Genomic DNA, 20,340 nt, shown 5'->3' on the forward strand with positions numbered 1-20,340 from the left:
TAAAACCTACAATCAAAGAATTTCCAGTTTTGTTCTTTTACATTTTTACATAATACAAGAAACAGCATTTCAACTTTGAAAATCCACACAGAAGATATTTGCATGTTCAACCTTTTGTCACTTGATGTCATAAACTCGCTTTCTTGTTGGTGAGCTTAGTTGAACTGAAATCCACCCCTGGAGCCTCCACCTAAAATTATTTTATAATCAAACACTGAAAAAACAAGAAGAATCCAAAATACACTGCAAATCGAGAATATATTAAGACCAAACATGCACCTATAAGAGTACACACAAATTCAAGTCACTTCATGTAAAAATGCACCAAATTTAAACAATTATTTTTACTGGACTGCATGTCAAGGAGAAACTTGTAATTTGCAGCCTGTGGATTTATAAATCACATTTGTTTTGATCTCAGGACGACAATACAAGATAACAGTGAAGTCAAAACACAGAGGCAAGGAAATTGTGGGAAATTCCTTTCTGCGACCTTTTGTGGCTCGATCAGTTAAAAAAAAAAAAGAAAAGTTGTTTCATGAAGACGAAACAAGAAAACCTGAGGAAATTTTCTCTGTAAACAAAGAGACTAAAAAGTAGTTGGTAGCACACAGGTTTCCAGCACAGACGGAGAGGACATTCTTCCCCTTCACTTGTCAATTTGTACATACGAATGAAAACCAGTATAACACACCCAATGCTTTTATATTGATTTATGTCTAATAACTCATGTCTTTAAAGACACACAACTGCAAGGACAGTTTGATCTGAGGCATTATAAACACAATTTACTCCAACACCTATCTTAAGTGCTAATCGATCCATAAAGGATCATATTCAATATTTTTGGTCCAGATTATGGGAAACATTTAAACTGGGATTAAATGTGGTCTTTTATATTAGATGCAAAGGTCAAAGCCAGTCTGTGCCACCACTGCAAACATGTCATGTGGCTCTAAGTGATCAATTTACAATTATTAGTTCACCAGTTCATATCGTAAACATGTAAAAGTATTTCAAGTTTGTTCTGCTTAAAAATGAAAAAAGGGAGGGAAGAAAACTTGCCTCATTAAAGTTTTAGCATCAAAAGAACTTATAACCAGGCTGCACAATCCAACAGTAAACCACAATTATTGGATTTTAGAGAAATGTGGAAAAAAGGGGATGTTCATAGCTAATTTAACCCACATGGATTCACCAGGTTACTGGAATCTACCATACTTATACGGCAGCACCCTACTGACAACAGCTATGTTCTGCAATAGTCTCCCATTTCTGCATGAGATAGGTTTCTGAATGTGACTATTGTGTTTTTCTTACCATTGGGAAGGAAAAAAATTTAAAATATGAACTTTGTCAAAACATGTTGGACTCTATTAAGCTTGATTGATACTTGGTATAATCATGTGCACCAGGACAACAAACATCCAGTGCAAATTTATTCAGAAATGCCAGCTATGGGGCTCTGATCTCATATTGTTTAGAAGACAAACTATTGGATTAACCTCACTGAAAGGGCCAAACTTTAGCGATAAAGGTTTATGTCCATTCAAGAAGACCTTTTCATCTGTAAGAGTAGCTCTCATCATCATACTCCAGTTCTATTTCCTCAGCTTCCATACAGCGTCCATACTTGAATTTCCGATACACTGTCCCATCTTGTCCCATGTAAACAATATCCTCGTCATCGTCCTCCTCTTCTTCATCATCCTCAGAATCGATGATCCTGTCACTGTACTCTCCATATGGGGAAGTAGAGGGTTGTGACACTGAGGCTCCATTGGTCCCCAGTTTCTCATACCCTCCGGCTTTGGTTTTGGGAGATTTGGGGACTGTTTTTGATCGGGCGTTGAAAAAGACAAAAAGCCCTCCGCCCACAGAGAGGATGAGCAGAACACAAATTGTCACAAAGACTTTGGCTGAGCTGCTTTGGCCCTCACCAGCTGTTTTCATGACAAAGTTGACACCTATGATGCACTCCACTGAAAGGGGGGAAAGGGAACAGACATCACAGAAACGCCTCAGATTAGTAAAAGCAATGAAACTTTGGAAAACTACTTGTAATTTACCATCACGTTAATATATTGAAAACTCTTGTTTGTCAGCGTGAAACCTATCAATTACACAAATGATGCGCTGCGTTGCAGCCATTCCAAGTGTCCAAAAAGAAAACCGATGACTCAAACCCCAAAACAATTTTCTATGGCCAAGTGATTGGAGCATGTGTCCATATAAACGTTGGCAGTGTGAGCCCTTGTTTACCTTGTGATGACTCACAGTCACAGCACTCCCTGGGTATTGGTTCATCATGGCCGTATGTCTCGGTTCCACAGCAGCTCAAGCAGCGGCCATCATCATGCAAGATCTTACTTGCGTGGCACACGGTGCAGTTCCACATGCCAGGACCTCGACAGTCGAGGCACGACTGGTCACAGGGTTTACAGCTTTGTTCGTCGCTCCAATTGTCATTTATTTCAGGCTCCTGAGGTTAGAAAACAACGAGGAAGACACACCAGGCTGAGTGTGATCAACGCTTACTTGCAAATACCTTTTTCATCAATCACAGAACATAATTATCTAACGTGCAGCTGCAGCTTTGTTGACTTATTTATTGCTCATTGAGAAAATAAGTAAGTTTAAATGAACTTGTCTTCATGAATTACCCACATACAAATGGTTCCTCAAAACTTCTGTGTGACCACCGTTAACTAGCCAGTCTAATCACGGGAAGAATATGAAGCGGTTAGTGATGAAGCATCTCAAAACACATGACCGAGTTCAGTTGACCCGATTCAATGTGCTTTGAGATGCCTCCTGTTTGAACAAATGAGAATATACATAGACCTTTGCAGTGCTGTAGTGGCCGACGAGACACTGAGAATGGCAGATGCCTCCCATGAATTTGAAGCCGTCATAGCAGGACTGACAATCCAGAGCACCCTCTCCTGTAATGGCAAAAAAAATTTATCAACTGTCAACAATGTGGAGTTGAGAGCGAAGAAGACCTCACTGACAAAATATACAACAAAGAATCAATGACGTAAAACCAGACACAAACAAAACACACTCCAGCGCTGCGCAGGGACAGGCGACTTTACCGCTGCAGGTCTTGCAGGTAGGATTACACTTGTGACAGGTCGCCGTCCACTTGTCTTTATAGTATCCAGCAGGGCAGCTCTTCAAGCACTGGCTCCAATGTCTCATATACACGTAGCCCACCCTGCAGCTCCGACAATATTTGTTCCCGGGACCCCAGCACGTGCTGCAGGAAGGGTCACATCGCTCACAAAGCATGCTACCGGTGTTGCCAAAGTGACTGAAAAGGGTAGAGGATATCAGTTTAGTTGTTCATGGTTTTTCAATGAAGGGGGGGAAAAAAAGAGGAAAAATAAAATGGTTTGTTTAACTGGTCTGAACAGGTTTCCACACAGAGGCTGCCCTGCTTGAACAGTCCAGGTTTGCAGGCCAGACATTGCACACTGTGGTGGCCGACACAAGACTGGCAGGTGAAGTGGCAGCGCTCGCACACACGCTCATCCTTGTCCTCAGTGAAGAAGCCAACAGGACACTGCTGCACACACGTGCCGTCTGATGGACACAGACAAAATCAGCCTTCCTTTGGTTGAATAATATGCAACTTTCTGAAAACTGTTCATTTGACATTACTGGTTACTTTGTCTAGTGTTATGTTTTACAGTGCCCTCAAACTTTGACCTCTCTGATTGATGAGGACGTCAAAAAGATAAATATGTATAACTACTTTTATACACTGTATTCCCAACGATGATGAGAAGAATAACTGATACTATGCTTCAGACATCTCTGAGTGAAAATGAAATCTTACTCAGTAGGAAACGTGGCGTGTTGCAGCTGAGGCAGAAGTGTTTGCTGGGCCCAGAGCATCGACGGCAGGATGAATGACATGGCTGACACGCTCCATTCTGGTCAACGTATCTGGTCAAGGGGCATTGATAGACCGACACACAGTGTCCACTGGCATCTTTGCGCCTGCTTGTGTCACAGGTGAGGCAGGACGAAGGCTCATAGCCTGAGCAGGTCAGACATGACCTGTCACAGTCTGGAATGATGGGAAGCTATCAGACATTGTCTTCCCCTCTTTGCAATTAAATCATTTTTACATTCATGTTATATACGTTTTCTTCCGTCCCTACCTCTGCATTCGTTGGTTTTGCTATCATAGTAAGTGTGGTCAGGACACTGAGGCAGACACTCTCCATTGTAACGCACAGCTTTTGGGTTGCGACACACGTCACAGTCATCCAGGTCTGGTCCGTCACAAGAAGCACAATCAGGATGACACTTCACACACTCATGATCCTTCTCACTGGCGAAGTAGCCTTTGGGACAATCATCCACGCATCTGTCATCAAAGAGGAAGTAATACTCTGCACATTCTGCAAGAGGGATAAGAAAAGAAAATAGCTTGCATGAAAACAGCCAAACAGATCTTGTTTTTTTTTTTTGGGGGGGGGGGTTTAAAGGAGAACAACACAACTTAATTACACTCAACTTTTACAGCTCATCCCATTGTCTATGTTGAGGATTTTTTTAAATGAAGATTTGAAGCTCTGCCAAATATGTCAAGCTGTTTCACATCACTTTTTACCTGGAATTGTGCAAAATTTGCTTCATAGAAGAAACTCAGGAGCTGCTGTTTTTTTTTTTTAAACAATCCACATGACAAACATGGATGATACAAAAAAGAAAAACCTTTGTTTGGGTTATAGTTAGGTTATTGTTATGTCATGCAGCACTAAGATACTTTCTTCAATATTACTAATAAAATATTTCCTAAACTTAAATCTTAATCAGTTTATTATTATAAAATGTATTCAGACCATCTCGTCCTCTCTTTGTCCACTCCTGTATTCACCTTTTCCCCAGGTCAGCTATTTGTCCTCTGGTCTGCAGCTCCTTTTCTCCTGCAGCAGTCCCACTTGGCTTTATGGCCCAATTATCTGCAGCCCAGTAAGCTCTCTCTATTTACTGCCTGACCCTCCACTGTGTCTCCTTCTTCACCTATTTTCAGTTACTAAAAAACTCAGTGAAGTCACCTTTTAACACCTTTTAAAATCTCCATCACTTTTAGTACATGCCTCCCCAGAGCTTCGCTCCCCTGCTCCAGTCGCTGCACTTACTCTTACAGAGGCCGTCCTGATTGCAGTCGGTACAGTGAACAGAGCAGAGATAGCACTCTTTGTTGTTAGCATAATAGCCATCTGGACAGTGGCCTTTGCAGGAGTGATCCAGCAGAAAGTACTGTGTTTCACAGCTCATACAGGTACTGGGATGGTCCTGGCAGGATGCACACTCTGGTGCGCACGGCTGACAGACGTCACCTTGGGGAAACCCTCTGGGAAAGAAGCACAGAGAGAAAACTTTCACTGATGTGTCATAATAGTTTGTGTGGACGTCAAAAAGTGAGACAGCGGGAGATTCACCTCGGACACTTCCCTACACACACGCCCTCATGCAGGTAAAGTCCACTGCGACACCGTTGGCACTGTTTGGTGTCCTGGCATGTCACACACCCATTTATGCAGTCCTCACATTTCCCAGAGATCTTGTTGCCAAACGTACCGGACGGACAGCGCGCCATGCATGTCTGCTGAGCAGTCAGAAAGCGATCTAAAGGCAAAAACAGGGTTGGTATTAGATTAGCCTGCTGCAATGGCTGGATTCCTGATGTTTTAGGATGGACTAAGTGTTGTCTTATTTTTCATCCATCTATCCTGACAACCATATATTTTGATTGTGGAAGGAAGCCAACTTGGTCACGTATTGGGGACACAACTTACGAGGAAAACATGCAAACTCCTCACAGAAATACCTGAACTCAGGTGACCTTTACTGTTCAGACAGTAGAGCAAACCACTGTTCAATTCAATAATGTCCAGAGAAATGTAGCTTCTGAGAAACAATTGAAGCGTCTCATCAACTTTGACCCAGAGAAAATGCATGCATGCAGAGGGAGAATGTGCAAACTCCATACTGAAAGGTCGGGCCTGGACTTGAACCCATGAGAGTTTTGCTATGTGACATCATATCTTGACATCACTTCTGTGCAGCCAAAGTGATGTCAAGAAGAATTTTGTCTATGAGAAAATACAAAAGTTTGTGTTATCAATGGATTGAAGAAATGTGTGGTAAAAACGCTATTATTTATCTAATTATTCATTTATAGAGCAGTGGTCAACACTCAAGCTCCACTCTCACCAGGGAGGAATCCTCAGTTTGATTCCTGGACTTTTTCAACATTTTCAATGTGGAATTTGTATGTTCGCATGTATAGTTTTGTTCGGGGTTTTCTTTCGACTACTCCAATTTCCTCACCAATCTGAAAAATATGCATTTGAGGCCAATTGATGACACTATACTTCTGAATTGTCTTTGATGGACCGATGTGACCCAGACGGTACCTTACCCACAGCAAGTTAGAATCTGTTTCAGTCCATTGAAATCATAAGTAGTACAAAGTATTATATTAGAGCTTTGTGTGCGTGCATGCAAATATATATCTCATCTCATCTCATCTCATCTCATCTCATCTCATGTGTTCTTTTACCAGGGTAGCAGCTGCTGCAATCTTCCTTTCCTGCACCGTAGCAAGTCTTACAGATGGAATGGCAAAGTTCACATTTATTCTGACCTTGGAGGAAAAAAGATAACAGGACCCTGATAAATGAAACATGAAATAGACATATACAGAAATACATTTTACATTTACAGTAATACAGAACAGTCATCGCATTTCTCTTACGGATTAGGGTTAGTGCTAGTTCTTGGTGTCAACATAATGAACATCATTGAATTAGAAATAGAGGAACATTTCATTTGACTGAAAGCATAAAACTTCCTTACTGCCTCTGAAGTGATTCTCAGGGCACAAAGTTAACTCTACGCCCCCCAAACACTCCCCATTCTTCAGTATGAAGCCGTCCTCGCAGGAGTCACAGTCGTCATGACGTGGTCCTCCACAGGAACGACAGTCACGGTGACACGGCTCACACTCCTGGCTGTCCCCATGCACAAAGAAGCCTTCGTCACAGTGATCCACACACTCTCCAGCTGTACACACAAATAGATACTTAAATTCCTCCAAACATCATAAAATCACAACAGGAAAACTGACACTTTTTTGTTGTTTGTGGGATTTTATAGAGTGAAAGACTGATATTTTTCAGAATTGCTCAGCAACTTTGAAAAAAACCCAACATTTGAGTTTGATTCTGATTCACATAAACACAGTGTACTTGTAGCTTTGTGATCTACAAATTGGGAGAGAAATGTAGAGTTGTAAATTATTACAGGTTTTCATGCTTTCAGTTTACTGGTCCAGCGCCTATTGGCAGAGCAGTGGACTGCATCTGACCCCTGAACTAAATGAGCTATAGGGCGTTTGACACCTCTGCCCCGTAAAAATAGAGAAAAGAGAGATGATAAATAAAATTCCTGGCAAGGGCTGACGTGGTAAAAAAGAAAAAAGAAGAAGAAAAATAACTATTCAGAGGTCAGCATAAATCATTGAGCAGTCGCCTGACAAGCAAACTTGTGGCTGAAAGGTCACGAGTTCAAATCCCTCAAGATGAAATAGTTGTATGTGTATTTTATGTATGAAATAAGTTTAATGTAGAGAAATAATATCTCCAATGGGATAAACTGAGTAACTTCACAGAGCCATGTGAAAATTAAAAGAACAGCGAGGAAGAAAACACGCGCATTATATGTTGTTAAATCAACGATTAAGCGAAGTAGTGTGGATTCCATACTGGAGAGCATTCAGAGATGTTTTTTGGTGAATTTAACAGCAGGTAGCCCTGTGTCACGTATACAGCCTGCTGAAAGTCCCCTCCAAGTCTGACCTTTAGTGATGACAAACTTCCTCTCTTGAGGTTGGAAACAACTAACAGTGGAAAGTTAATTCCTTTTTTTTTTCTCACTGAGCCAGTGGCTCCAAGTAGCACACTCAGCATTCAGAAACTTATGACAAACTACTATCAAGCTGTTAAATTCACCAAAAATCATCTCTGAATGCTCTCCGGTATGGAGAGAATGAGAAAAAAAATGGAATTAACTTTCCACTGTTGAGATGATTTGACTGTTTGAAAACCATTGTGTCGGGAATGACACTTTCATATGTAAAACCTGTGGTCATACGTGCATCGTCGTGTTTAATCTCCTGCAATAGAAAACATTTTGGGTCTGCAGCTACTTTGCAGTATTTTTTACATTTGAAGTTTTAAACAAAACAGATTCATTCTAACAGGTATTATTGAAATGCTTTTTACATTTCTAAAATTCAATCATTGGTTTTCCACTTTTGTTGCAGATTTTTTTAACTTGAATGTTAAAGACTGAAATCTTCCTCCACTGTTTTAACAGCCACTAAAGCAGGTTCTTTAAACCCTGTTGGGTTCAGTAAATTAATTGATTCATCTCAATCAATGAATCCTGTATGCTTACTTTTGCTAAAACTACATTTAAAATTAAACTAAAATTAAAGCATGGAATTTTGCTCTTTTTCACTGTTTTTACAGTGACAACGCTTATCATGTTGTTTCTATCTCAGTTACAGTTCATCTCATCACAGTGAAAAATGTGGTTTCTCCAACAAACGCAAACAAACACATGAACTCTGAAAAATCAATAAAGCAGGGCACCCAAATGAGGCTCAAAACTCATGCACACAATTACAAATGTTCAAGTACAAGTTGTTTTCTACAATTTGAAAACCAAATGTCCTATTTATAAACTTAAATGAAACTAGTTTAGTAAATACCATTTACATACTGAGGTGTTTTATATGAGCTTCAACTGATGCCACTGAAAGGTTTTTTGTTTTTCATTGAAGTTGATGTTACCACACCAGCTTAGAACAGCAATGGCATTGATTTCCATTCAAACATCCTAAAATGTATGATTTTATTTAAAAATAAATAATTGCCCACTTATTACTTTTTATAATCAATATCAAGGAAACTCAAACTTGTGACTTATAGATATCCAACCTACACCCACATATTTGCATTGACAAACGGACAGAGGACAAATGGTCCAACTCTTACCAGAGACGTAAAATCCATCCTCACACAGGTAGCACTGGAACTGGTCACAGACTTCGCAGTGGTTGTCTTCACACGGAGCACACTGCATGGTTTGGTTGGAATTATAAGTCCGATCTGGACAGGAAAGGTGACAGTCGTTGTCCAACCTGGCACCAAACAGAAAGAGAAGAATCTGAATGAGGACAAAGGAATTATGGAGCCTGAAATCAGATATGAAGATGGTAAAACTTACTGATAGAAACCAGGTTCACATTTGAGGCAAATCATTTCATGCTGCACGTCTCCAGTATCATCTGTGGTGCAGAAATCATTAGACATGAGAAAAACCAACAGCACATGTATATTTGGAATGGTTCTGTTTGAAACATGGTAAAAATAGATTTTCAGATGTTTTGGGGGATTTTGATTTTGGAGTCAAAATCTTATTTTTCACAATTGAGGTGAACAGGAAACTATCACTCTGGCATGTTAAGATGAAGTACAGTACCTATGCACGGTATAGTGGATTGTCTACTTCAGACACACACAACTACTTAGAACAAGAAGAAATGTGCTTTTAATTAAGATATGAACCAGCTGAATTGCTCTGTAATTACAATCTAAATTGTATGTATTTTGAAGAAAATATTCATTGAATGCATGGTGATTCAATAAACCAAATGTAAAGACAGACAGTAAGCTCTATCAATGAACTCAGTGGCCATAATTCTCACATATCCTAATGAAAGAAGTCACATCTTGGCCTCATAATAGAGGCAATGACATTTCTGTGATCTCCTGTTGACATCGTTTACATTCCTCCACATGGGTGGATAATTGGAATTTTATCCAACAAGTGGCCAAGGAGGTGAGGATACTCAGGAAACTGAACTTCACGCTGAGCAATGATGATTGTGAATAGCGACCGCGCCACCTAGAGGCTTTCTGGGAAAGAACAGACTGATTCAAGCAGCAGTAAGTATTGTATGCAATCTGAAATCACATTCTCTAATGAATCATAACAGTTGTCTGTGTGTATGGCTCTATAAGATATTGCATGTAATGTATTATTTACATTGTTTATCAATGAGTGTTGTGTCTGTCAGCCGTTCTTGCCATCTGCTGAAACTAAGACATTTCTTGTGAAGGGGAAGTAAAGAGCTGTTATACTGTATTCTGTTCTGACAGCAGCAGTTGCATTTCCTGTGACCACCAGCAGGAGGCACTCTGACAACGCACATTAAATGTTATCGCCCTCGAGTCATCCGTTCAGTCCATCATCAGCGTATCAGTGTAAAGCCTACGAAATAAATCAAGCACAGACATCTGCAAAGGTCTGTAAAGGCCACCATATGGCAGGTCAGGTCTCCAATGTGTGTTTTTGTTTTTTTCGTTACAGATAATTCAGATGTGCATGGTCTAAAACCTGAGAGCATACATATTAGTCGGGTCTGACCTCCCCTATGGGGATCAAACTATGTCCCACGAGTATTTACATACAATCAAATACAAACAAATGTTTTAGGAAGGATGTGAGACGAAGGTTATTAATATTAATACAGTTACAGTTGTTGTTACACTCAAAGACGCGATACTCAATGTCATCAGAAAGTCAGTTTATTTCCGTGAATAGCTTATACCCTTATAGATCAACAAGTTAGAGATGGGATTTTCTATTTATTGTTATTGTACTGCTGATTTGTTTCGGTTTAATACAAGATATACAGATGTATTCTTTGTTATTTTCAACAGCAGACACAAAAGAACATCAATGGATACAAATAAGTGCTTCAGATGAGTGGGAGAAAGGATGTTTGCTTTATTGCAAACTAATCAATCTGTATTGTTAATCAAAACCATCAGACTGAGGGCCATTCCCACTGTAGCCCCCCTGTCCAAAAACCTCAAGACATCTCCAAGGACAGAAGGAGCAAGAAGGAAAAGAAAGAAAGGATCAGACATGAGAGAAAGGAGGGGGGCTACTTAAAAAGACACTTCTGCAGACTTCCCTTGGGACATTCACCGTCTCCAGAAAAGCCTCCAACGACCCCCACACCCCATTCCTCCTGCTGTCTCTTTCCAGCACCCACAACTTAACACCGCACTGGTTTGCACTTCAATGCAGTCGACAAGCCACTACCTGTGAAAGCTATTACTCATACAGCAAGAGGCTGGGAGAAAGGAAAGGTGGGAGGGACAGAGGTATAGAAGAAGAGTGAGTGAGTGAGTGAGTGAGGAGCCGGAAATCATGCCTCCAGGCTGTGTCTATGTGAGAGAGAAAATAGTACCTGCATAAATATTAACTGTGCGTGCCAGGGGAGGGGGGATTTCAGCAGAATTTAAACTGGTGCACACATCCTGAGGTATTCACTAGTGGAATGTGCAAGCACTCACATACACACTCACACACACACACACACACACACACACACACACACACACACACACACACACACACACACACACACACACACACACACACACACACACACACACACACACACACACACACACACACACACACACACACACACACACAGTGTGCTCGGAAACTACACATTAAGCCACCATTTACAGAACGCATATGATATACAAGCATATAATCACAGTTAAGTGAACACTCAGTCCCATAAAAGTCAAAGATAAACACAGAGGGACAACAGATGAACTCAAGATTTTGAGTCACCTCCAATCATCACTTTAGTGGAGATACTGACATTCATCATTTAACATATCTGAGGGTGAAGCCAATGCAATAAATGTGTGAATAGAGAACTGATTGAGAGGAAAATACAGCTTGTCCTGAAGAACAGAAATGAGCTGCACTGCATTGAACCCTCTGAACTCTGAGCAATAAGAGCACAGCTCAACAGGGCAGGAGCTACAGGGTCATTGCTATTAACAGGAACTATAGAACTGGACGCTTCTCCTCAGCCAGGTGAACAAGTCACAGTATTTTGTTTTATGTGGGAAATCCTCTTCATAAAGAAGGTGGATAACACTTATGAGTACCAGGAAATACTATCCAAAAATATAATACGTTTCAAAGGTTAAGTATCAATCACAGATATGTCATCAGTCGTGCCCAGAAACAGAGAAAGTCACAGACCACACCATGAGATTAAGGCATTTTTACTTAATGTGTAAAACAACACTGACATTCATTCAACCGGAGACGTGAGTAATACGATTTAAAAGATTGTCAAACCGCTAGTCTGTGATTCAGGAGTAAGAATGGTGAGAGGATTAAAGAGCATAAAACTGATGATGAGTTAAAAAGAAGTGCTGAATTAATTTGATGGGAAAGATAGCTTATCAATCACTGTACGGCTGGAGAATCTACCACACACACGCACGCACGCACAAACACTCATTTCTTTTTTTTGTGGTCTGCTTTTGTATCTTGAAATGAATGACTAACCTGTTCTGTGTTTTCACAGACTCACAACATATTGATAATATAATTTGAGGAGAGTTTAAAAAAAACAAAAAAACATATATACGATATTTATATAGTGCATTTCTTGAGTCTGGCATATGCAGTATATTGACCTCGGATCTGATTTAAACAAAAAATAGAAAAGCACAAAAAAAACAAACAGAGTCCATTGTAGTGATTTTTCCATGTTAAATGTCTAAAAGTGCATTATGTGAGGTTACAAAGACAGGATGATGTCTCAAATTCACACACGCGCAAACACATTTTATTTCATGTGTTTCCTAGACACTACAGTCTTGTATTGAGCATGTTGCATCGCATCACAGAGGCAATCACCTCAAATCTCTATTCTGCTGACTGACTTCTTTCACTTGAAAAATGATTATTACCAGTAGAGAGAGAGAGAGGGAGAGAGAGAGGGAGAGGGTGGGTGGCAGGAAGACCATGGTGGGAGCAAGAGTGAGTAAAGGTATTCACCCAGAATGCCTTATGGCATAATCACAGACCGTCTCCACCTCAGACTACCTCAGTTCACAATAACAACTTTCAACGTTATGTTTATAATCATCTCTGGTCGAAGGAAGTCCTTGTACTGACAGAGAGAGTGAGGCGTGAGAAACCACCAAGAATGTGATTCGGGGAGGTATTGTACTTTATGGTTTGTTTAAGATACACAGTGGAGAGAAAACAAAAAATATTATCCAAAAAAAACTTTTGCAAAAATGTTCACTAATTGCACAACAGCTTAGATTTCAGTCAGCAGTCTCAGCTGCAGTTGGAGTTGACTTAAGGTCATGTTTGTGCAGTAAGTGAAAGTAAAGAACCGGCAGTGAGGTACATCAGCAATAACATCATTAGTAAATGCAACAATTTCAAGTCACAACAAACGTATTTAGCAATTAGCAGCAGGTGTTATATTTGATTTCAAAATGTCCAACTTTAAAGTCAAATGTTAAAAAGTCTCCAGTTATTAAAAAATGGTTCAAACAGAGACTAGTTTCAGAGGAGAGGGTGAAAAAGGGTGGAAAGAAAACGATATGGTCCGCTTACCATGTTTGCACCTCTCGCAGCCTTCATCACAGGGAACACAGTTGTTGTTGTCTGTATTTGGAACTTCACCTGATGAGGACAGCGGATTGTAAAATACATATGAAGATGCCAACAAACCAGAGTTGGATTAAACTGTGCCTCCGGATTACAACTTTTGAATACAACCTGTTTAATTGTGCTGCATGGTTTCTACAATTTGTTTTTTATGCTGAAATTGAGATGGAATAATACAAATAAAAAATGATTAGCAATTAGAAAGATGAAGTGACAGAGAGATGATAAAAAGCAGAAAACAATCAAAAGAAGAGAAGAGAAGAGATCTGTTAAGATAGCTTCATACATTTTACTTCTTTCGCTACTTGTGTTCATCACTTTTTAACTCTGTCTTCTAATCACAGCGAACTCATCTCAATGTCATCTTTTGATCAAATATCTGTAACAATAACATCTGACATTCCACTCAGAATATCTCTGCTCTTTCTCCACCCTCCTCTGGCTGGAAATCATATTTGAAGTCATCCATTCAAATAAAGCGTATACCTTTCAGAACCTCTGGGAGGATAAACCATGTTTGGAAAATGTTCTTCATGGTGAGAGAAAATAGACCAGAGCACCACTGGGAGGCCGACGGCTGGGAAACTTTGTCTATTCTATTCATTTCCTTTCATTTCAGAGCAAGACTTAACTATTTATCATACATAGACTGACCACATGTATTATTTGTACGATATTCAACAATACTTTCTATTGTCTGCATTCCCTCCTGTTTCTCCAGAGCTAACGATGGTAACTCAGTGAAATAACTGAATCCCTATCATTTTGATTTAATAATACAAGGAACGGGTTTAAGATGAGAAGAAGAACAAGGACAAGAAAAAAAATGCAAACATTTTTAACGAGATGCTGCTTGTAAAGGATTTCTAGATTAGGTCGTCAGCTCATCAGACACCAAGCAGGGAGACAAAGGACTATACATATTCACATATTAACCTACTTGCAATTTTGGAGTAAGTACTTAACCTCAAACACGAAAATATGTTTTTGAACTGTGAGTAGAAAACCAGGAAACCTCACGTAAGCTCAGAACAAAAAAAATCTGCAAAGTCTTGACAAGAAAAACTGCGCCCTCATATTAGATATGCAGTGCGCACACAAACAAATGCAGTAGTTTTCTACCTTAGACCCATTGAATCTAGTGAGTCACATCTGTTAGATGTGTGAGGACCCGGCACTTTTAAACTTTCCAGCAGCTCTTTTAAAACAGATGTTTTTTGTTAGGTTTTTTTTAAAACTTTAAAATTTGCACCGTGGTTCTTCCAAAACTTATATTAGTAACAAAGTATTGAGGGTTCAAAAACACCCTTTGGTTGAGGTTTTTCCATTTTTGAGAACTTCAATGATTTCCCATAGGGACACATGTATTAGAAATCCAACACTCATAATACATTAGGTTGCCTTCAGAAACCTTCAAACGACTCCACATATTTTACATCTGACACTATTATCCCACAATGTGTAGCACTGTAGTTTTAGTAGTTCATTAAAACGAGGTCGCTGTGCTACACGTGGTCTCCCAGAGGTAACGTCCAACAAAATTAGGGCAGCTTCTGGTGACAGTGGTACTGAGAAATAGTGGCAGCAAATCAAAAAATACCTCCCAAACTGTTCAACATCAAACAGTGGTGACACAAGGGTTACATAATTGTTATAAATGCTTAATCTAAAAAAAACCCAACAACAAACAAAAAACCCTCAAAGGAAGTGACTTTTATACAGATATTGTATCTTTTCAACTTTTAATTGCATCTCATCAGTAAATGACTGTGTAACAAATAAATATGCTTTAACTGGTTTTTCCCAGCCTCTCTCACCGGGCTTGCACTCCAGCGGGACGCAGCGTCCATATCTCAGCTTGTGTCCAGGGCTGCATTGGAGGCAGCGGTCAGCTGCAGTGCAGATGATGCAGGCTGCAGGACATGACTCGCACCGCTTCCATCCAGAGGGGAAAAACCCCTCTGGGCAGACTTCCTGGCACTGACCGTCAAACAGGTACCTTGAAACACCAAACCTATCTGGAAAGAGCAAGGGGAGATTTGGAAATATTTACAGGAAAGCTTCTGAAGCACATGAACTCTGGCAGCTGAAGAAAGAGAGTTAATGAACAAAACAGGTATGCAGACATACTGAGACAAGGACTCATACACAGGAGTCAGGACAAATCATTTTTACTCCAGGGTTCAACAGTTTTTTCTTTAGTAAGTGTATGCATAATTCAATATCGTGAACAAACATATGACAATGCAATGCTACTTTGTCGAAATCATGTTTTTGCATCATCTGAACCATCTGTGGTTCAGATTTCAGGTCATACCATTCTTTTGAAATCTATTTTTAAGTAAAATGTCCTTCCTGAATTGTATCAATCAATTTGAGGCTACTCAACTGTTTCAAAAACATATTGCACCTTTAAACAACTCGAGTGGTTTTAAATTTCTTTTAGAGCAGGGTTTTCAACACCACACGCGCTTTATCTCATGACAAGTAGCAACTTTTGATTGAAACCCTTCCTGGTGGTCTGACGCATCATGAGATATTTGGTTAATGGCTGTTTGCTATTGTGTTTTGATCAAGTAATTATTAGTTCTACCCTCAGCTTGTGTAAAATTTAAAAGAAAAGACTTTAACACATAACACTGAAATCCTCTATCTGAATTTGTAAGCCGTGAACTGATTTTGAAAGCCACTGTACGCATGACTGAGACGCGTTCCAATGAATAGACTAAATAGTTTTCAAATATTTCTATGCTATCCATATGAGGTTCTCCAATGAACAGTAACTGTTCATTGGGAGATACATTTCACAGTTTATCAAGATTACTGAGTTGAAAATACTGAAACTGTTCAATGTGGTTTGACATCTATCCAAATTAATCACAAAGCCCTGTGCTGGTGAGTGGCGGTAAATTCAGACCTGCCTGGGCTTACGTGTGTGTATTGGTGTGGGTGGTTCGTAACAGACGTCTTTTAGTTATGATTTCTTTTTTCCCCTGTTGCCTCATCCTTTCCCCTCTCTCTTATTGTTTGTTGGAGCCTCTTAATTTTTCTCTCTGCTTCAGTGGCAGGAAGGATCAAAGCATTACAATCAAAGGTCAGTATCAAAAATTGGTGTGTGCGTGTGTGTGCGTGTGCGTGTGCACACATGGAATAGATCGAGATAAGAGGTTGTTTTTAGACATGGGGTGAGACAGATAGAAGATCTATTCATGCTGTTATTGTTATGTCTCATTGAGCCTCAGACAGACCTGCAATTAAATGAAGCCACATTTGCGAAGACAGCCTGTCAAACCTGCCGACTAAATGAGAGTGTGTGCACACGTGAAGGTGACAGAGTGTAACTTGTGTTGTTAATCTTCCCGTGGCTGTCTGGCATCTCTAAGTGTATGATTTTGTGTTGGTAGGCATCTGTGAGTAACAGAATCTCTCCAGTGTAAACACATTCATTCTTGACGGCCAACACCACCTGTAACCACGATAAACACAGTAACTACACTACCTTAAAGTTTACATTCCGTATGCTGTGTTTATGTAAAGACTCACTGATCTTATGAAAAAAAAAAAAAAAACAATAGAAAATAGTTTGGCTGTAGAGGATCATACACACAGTGTTGTTTTTATCAAACAGGAACCACCAACACAAACCCACAAATGACTGATTTCCTCCTTTTAACACATCTATCAGGAGGGATTGGCTGAACTACTGCTTTAATTAGATTCATTTACGTTTTAGAGGATTGATTACCGCAGTCTGGCATAAATGAGCCTTTGCCTGATCCATGTGATGTCCAGCAAAAGACCGATTTCACTTTCATTCTTGTCACAGTGAGATAGATGGCTAAGTATTCAAGTGAACACCACAAAGCACCTGCCAAAAGCTACCTGCGTAACGTCTCTCTGCACAAACTGATGCTGCTTTTTTCCAGTCTGGTGAAGCTGTGCAAGTTTGATTTAAACAATTAGATCCATACTAATGTTGATATGATTTATTCGTTTCTTTTTGGATGACGAAATCACAAACGGGTACCTCTGTCACAGCTGGTGCAGTTATCAGGTCCCTCATCGGTACACTCATGGCAGGTGTGGTGACAGAGGTGGCACTGCCTCCCCATGGCGTAACGTCCAGTCTGGCAGTGGATGTCACAGCAGCCATCATCAAAGACTCTGCAAGTGGGTTTCATGACATTAAAAATCAGCTACAGCTACTGGACATAAGACATATATTTACAGTGAAAGATGTGAGACAGGAGTGGCGATGAAATTATTATTTGTTATGATATTGAGAGTATAGTTGTGTTGGATGACTTTTGTTGATAAAGATGTATATTATTAATCACTCGAAGGGAAAATCAATGAGATAATGAATATCAATGAAATCTTTAACTAATGTGAATAAATTGATGAAAGTCACAGACAAGTGTTGTATAAAATACAAACAAGCGAGCTGATAAAATGTCAAATTGAAAGATGAAAATACATGAGCTCATGTCAAACTGCTGCTGTACAATGTGATGGGAGGCACAGAGGAACATCTGAATCCTCTGGTTGGTAGAAAGTCTTGAGGAACTCCCATTTTACGTGGGCCTTTCATACAGACAGCTTCTAAATTATGACTGTAGTCCAGATAATTAATAACGTGGACCCAAAAGTACTTGTAGAAGTCTGTGATCTCCACTTCCTGGCTGTGGATACTGACAGGGGCCGGTTTATTCCACCACATCTACCATATCTTTTGTCATGTTGAAATTGAGCTTTTGGCCAGTTTGATCGGTCATAGCAATAAAACTGTCAGTCATCCTGCTCATTTTTCTTGCTTATGCATCAAGACTATGGCAGAGCTGTTGGGAAACAAAATGTTTGGAGGTGGTAGAAACCAGAATAGGAGAATGAAACAAAAATGGTGCCATTAACATTCTGTGGATCCTCACAGTTTTACTTGATATTACCTCAGATATGCTATTCACCCTGATGTACCCGACATAAGGTAATCCAAAATCCAGGTCGTGATGCCTGAGTGGGTGCATATCCAGCAGCTTGTCTCTCAGAAGGCTGATTGATATTAAAGTGAAAAATGATGACTCCTCTTCAGGTGGGACAGATACTTGTGGGTGATGGCATGTGTCACAACAATGTGCTGCTTTTAAGCAAACCGGCAGAGGATCCAGGAAAGGAAACAGCAGTGGCCTCAGGTAGCTGTGAACAAACCTGTCAGATATCTTCATGGTATGTGACATTCGTACCACCAGGATATTCATTGTGTGTGCTGGGGCATCCTCTCTTAGGTACTGCAACCATGCATGGAGCAGAAGGGCTTCCATATATTGCACTTTGGTTTCATTTTATTGTCAACTCAAAAAATATGGGCATGCTAAAGGTATGTCAATGCATTGTCAGATAGATTTGACTAGAATACATCTTGGGTAGTTTAAGAGGTGAAAGAAATCACATAAATTCATTTTCCCCATGTCATATTCTACCGATATGCAGTAAAGACAATCTTTTTCTTTCTTTTTTAAAAATTCTAATCTGTTTGTAGAGGCAGATGGTCATCTCACAGCATTAAACATAAAAATAAAAAGAGGTGGACAAATCATCCTGCAAGCTCAAACACAGGCGACAGCGGCATCACATCAGTTTGTGTCTTATTGTTTTTTCATTATAAATGTTAATGTAATGGTCACCGTGTCGCAGGGCAGATGGTGCAGTCCTCTCTCTCCGGGCCGGTGCACTGCTTACATGTAGCATCACACAGGTGGCACTTTCCATGTTTACTCCAGTACTCTCCTGCAGACCAAGCGCCAGAGTCACATATATAAGCACATATTCCCACTTATTGACTAATTACATACATATTGTGTTTTATGAAACTCTGTCTGATTTAGGTTTTGCCGTTTTCTAGGTTTCCTGTCCATGTGCCTACTTCTATTTGTCCCTCCACTGTTTAGTGAAGGCTTTTCCCCTGTAAACGATTATCACCTTTGAAATTTGCTGGTTTGTTTGGCCTCATGTGGACTTACAAACAATTCAAACACAATTAAAGACATTTCAAAATACAAACTATAATTTAATGCCAAGTGCCAAGTTCTGTGATAGCTGTAATTAAAGTAATCTAATAATAACAAATGTCCATGTGACTTTAATTACTTGCACTGCTTTTGGTTCAACCAGACTCACAAAGGCTCCTGCCGCCTCATTCCTCAAAAGGACAAGTCAAAAAATAGCTTTTACCATTTAATAAAGCTGCCAGGATTTGAGCGTCAGACAAAAGAAAGAAGCATCCTGTAAGCAATTCCTTTTAATGACCAGCAGTATTGACCAGTTGATGGCCACATCTGCCAGCCTCTGGCCAGACGATTTCAAGGAGAAATGTGCTGGTTGATTAGAGGCACAGAATAATCATAAGGATAATAATCATAAGGAAACATCCTCCCTACTGTCTCTAGGCCAAATCCCTCAAAGCTCAAAATGCAGAAATATGTGAAGGTTTTACAAGGACAGAGTACTGACTGAAGAGCTTGTTCTGACCACCAGAAAACGCAACACCTGGCATCATAATTGAAGCGCCATTGTCATTGATCGAGGCGTTATTGAACTTGAACAGGTAGTTTTCTTTTGGTCATTCATCAAAAAACATATTCAATGCCAATGTGTTTTCAATAAATCATGTTTACCAATTCACTATTTTTTTTTCTTACATAAGAAGCACGTAGTCTTTGCCTTTATGTCCATTGT

The 20,340-nt window shown here is 39.9% G+C and overlaps 1 protein-coding gene across 1 annotated transcript; it reads right to left on the minus strand.

Annotated features, from left to right (window-relative positions):
* Positions 1-1,563: 1,563 nt before the first annotated feature.
* Positions 1,564-18,328, minus strand: LOC308132819 (proprotein convertase subtilisin/kexin type 5-like; the record flags this gene model as incomplete). The annotated part of the gene is made up of 17 exons (XM_080500003.1): positions 1,564-1,982; positions 2,263-2,482; positions 2,839-2,945; positions 3,099-3,316; positions 3,408-3,588; positions 3,845-4,078; positions 4,173-4,415; positions 5,160-5,374; positions 5,463-5,649; positions 6,587-6,670; positions 6,883-7,089; positions 9,087-9,232; positions 9,319-9,379; positions 13,555-13,623; positions 15,426-15,626; positions 17,636-17,772; positions 18,261-18,328. 17 exons carry the CDS (start codon positions 18,326-18,328, stop codon positions 1,564-1,566), a joined length of 2,997 nt encoding a protein of 998 aa, XP_080356129.1.
* Positions 18,329-20,340: the final 2,012 nt, after the last annotated feature.

The sequence above is a fragment of the Blennius ocellaris genome, assembly GCF_963422515.1.
Source record: "Blennius ocellaris genome assembly, chromosome: 7".
Classification (NCBI taxonomy): Eukaryota; Metazoa; Chordata; class Actinopteri; order Blenniiformes; family Blenniidae; genus Blennius; species Blennius ocellaris.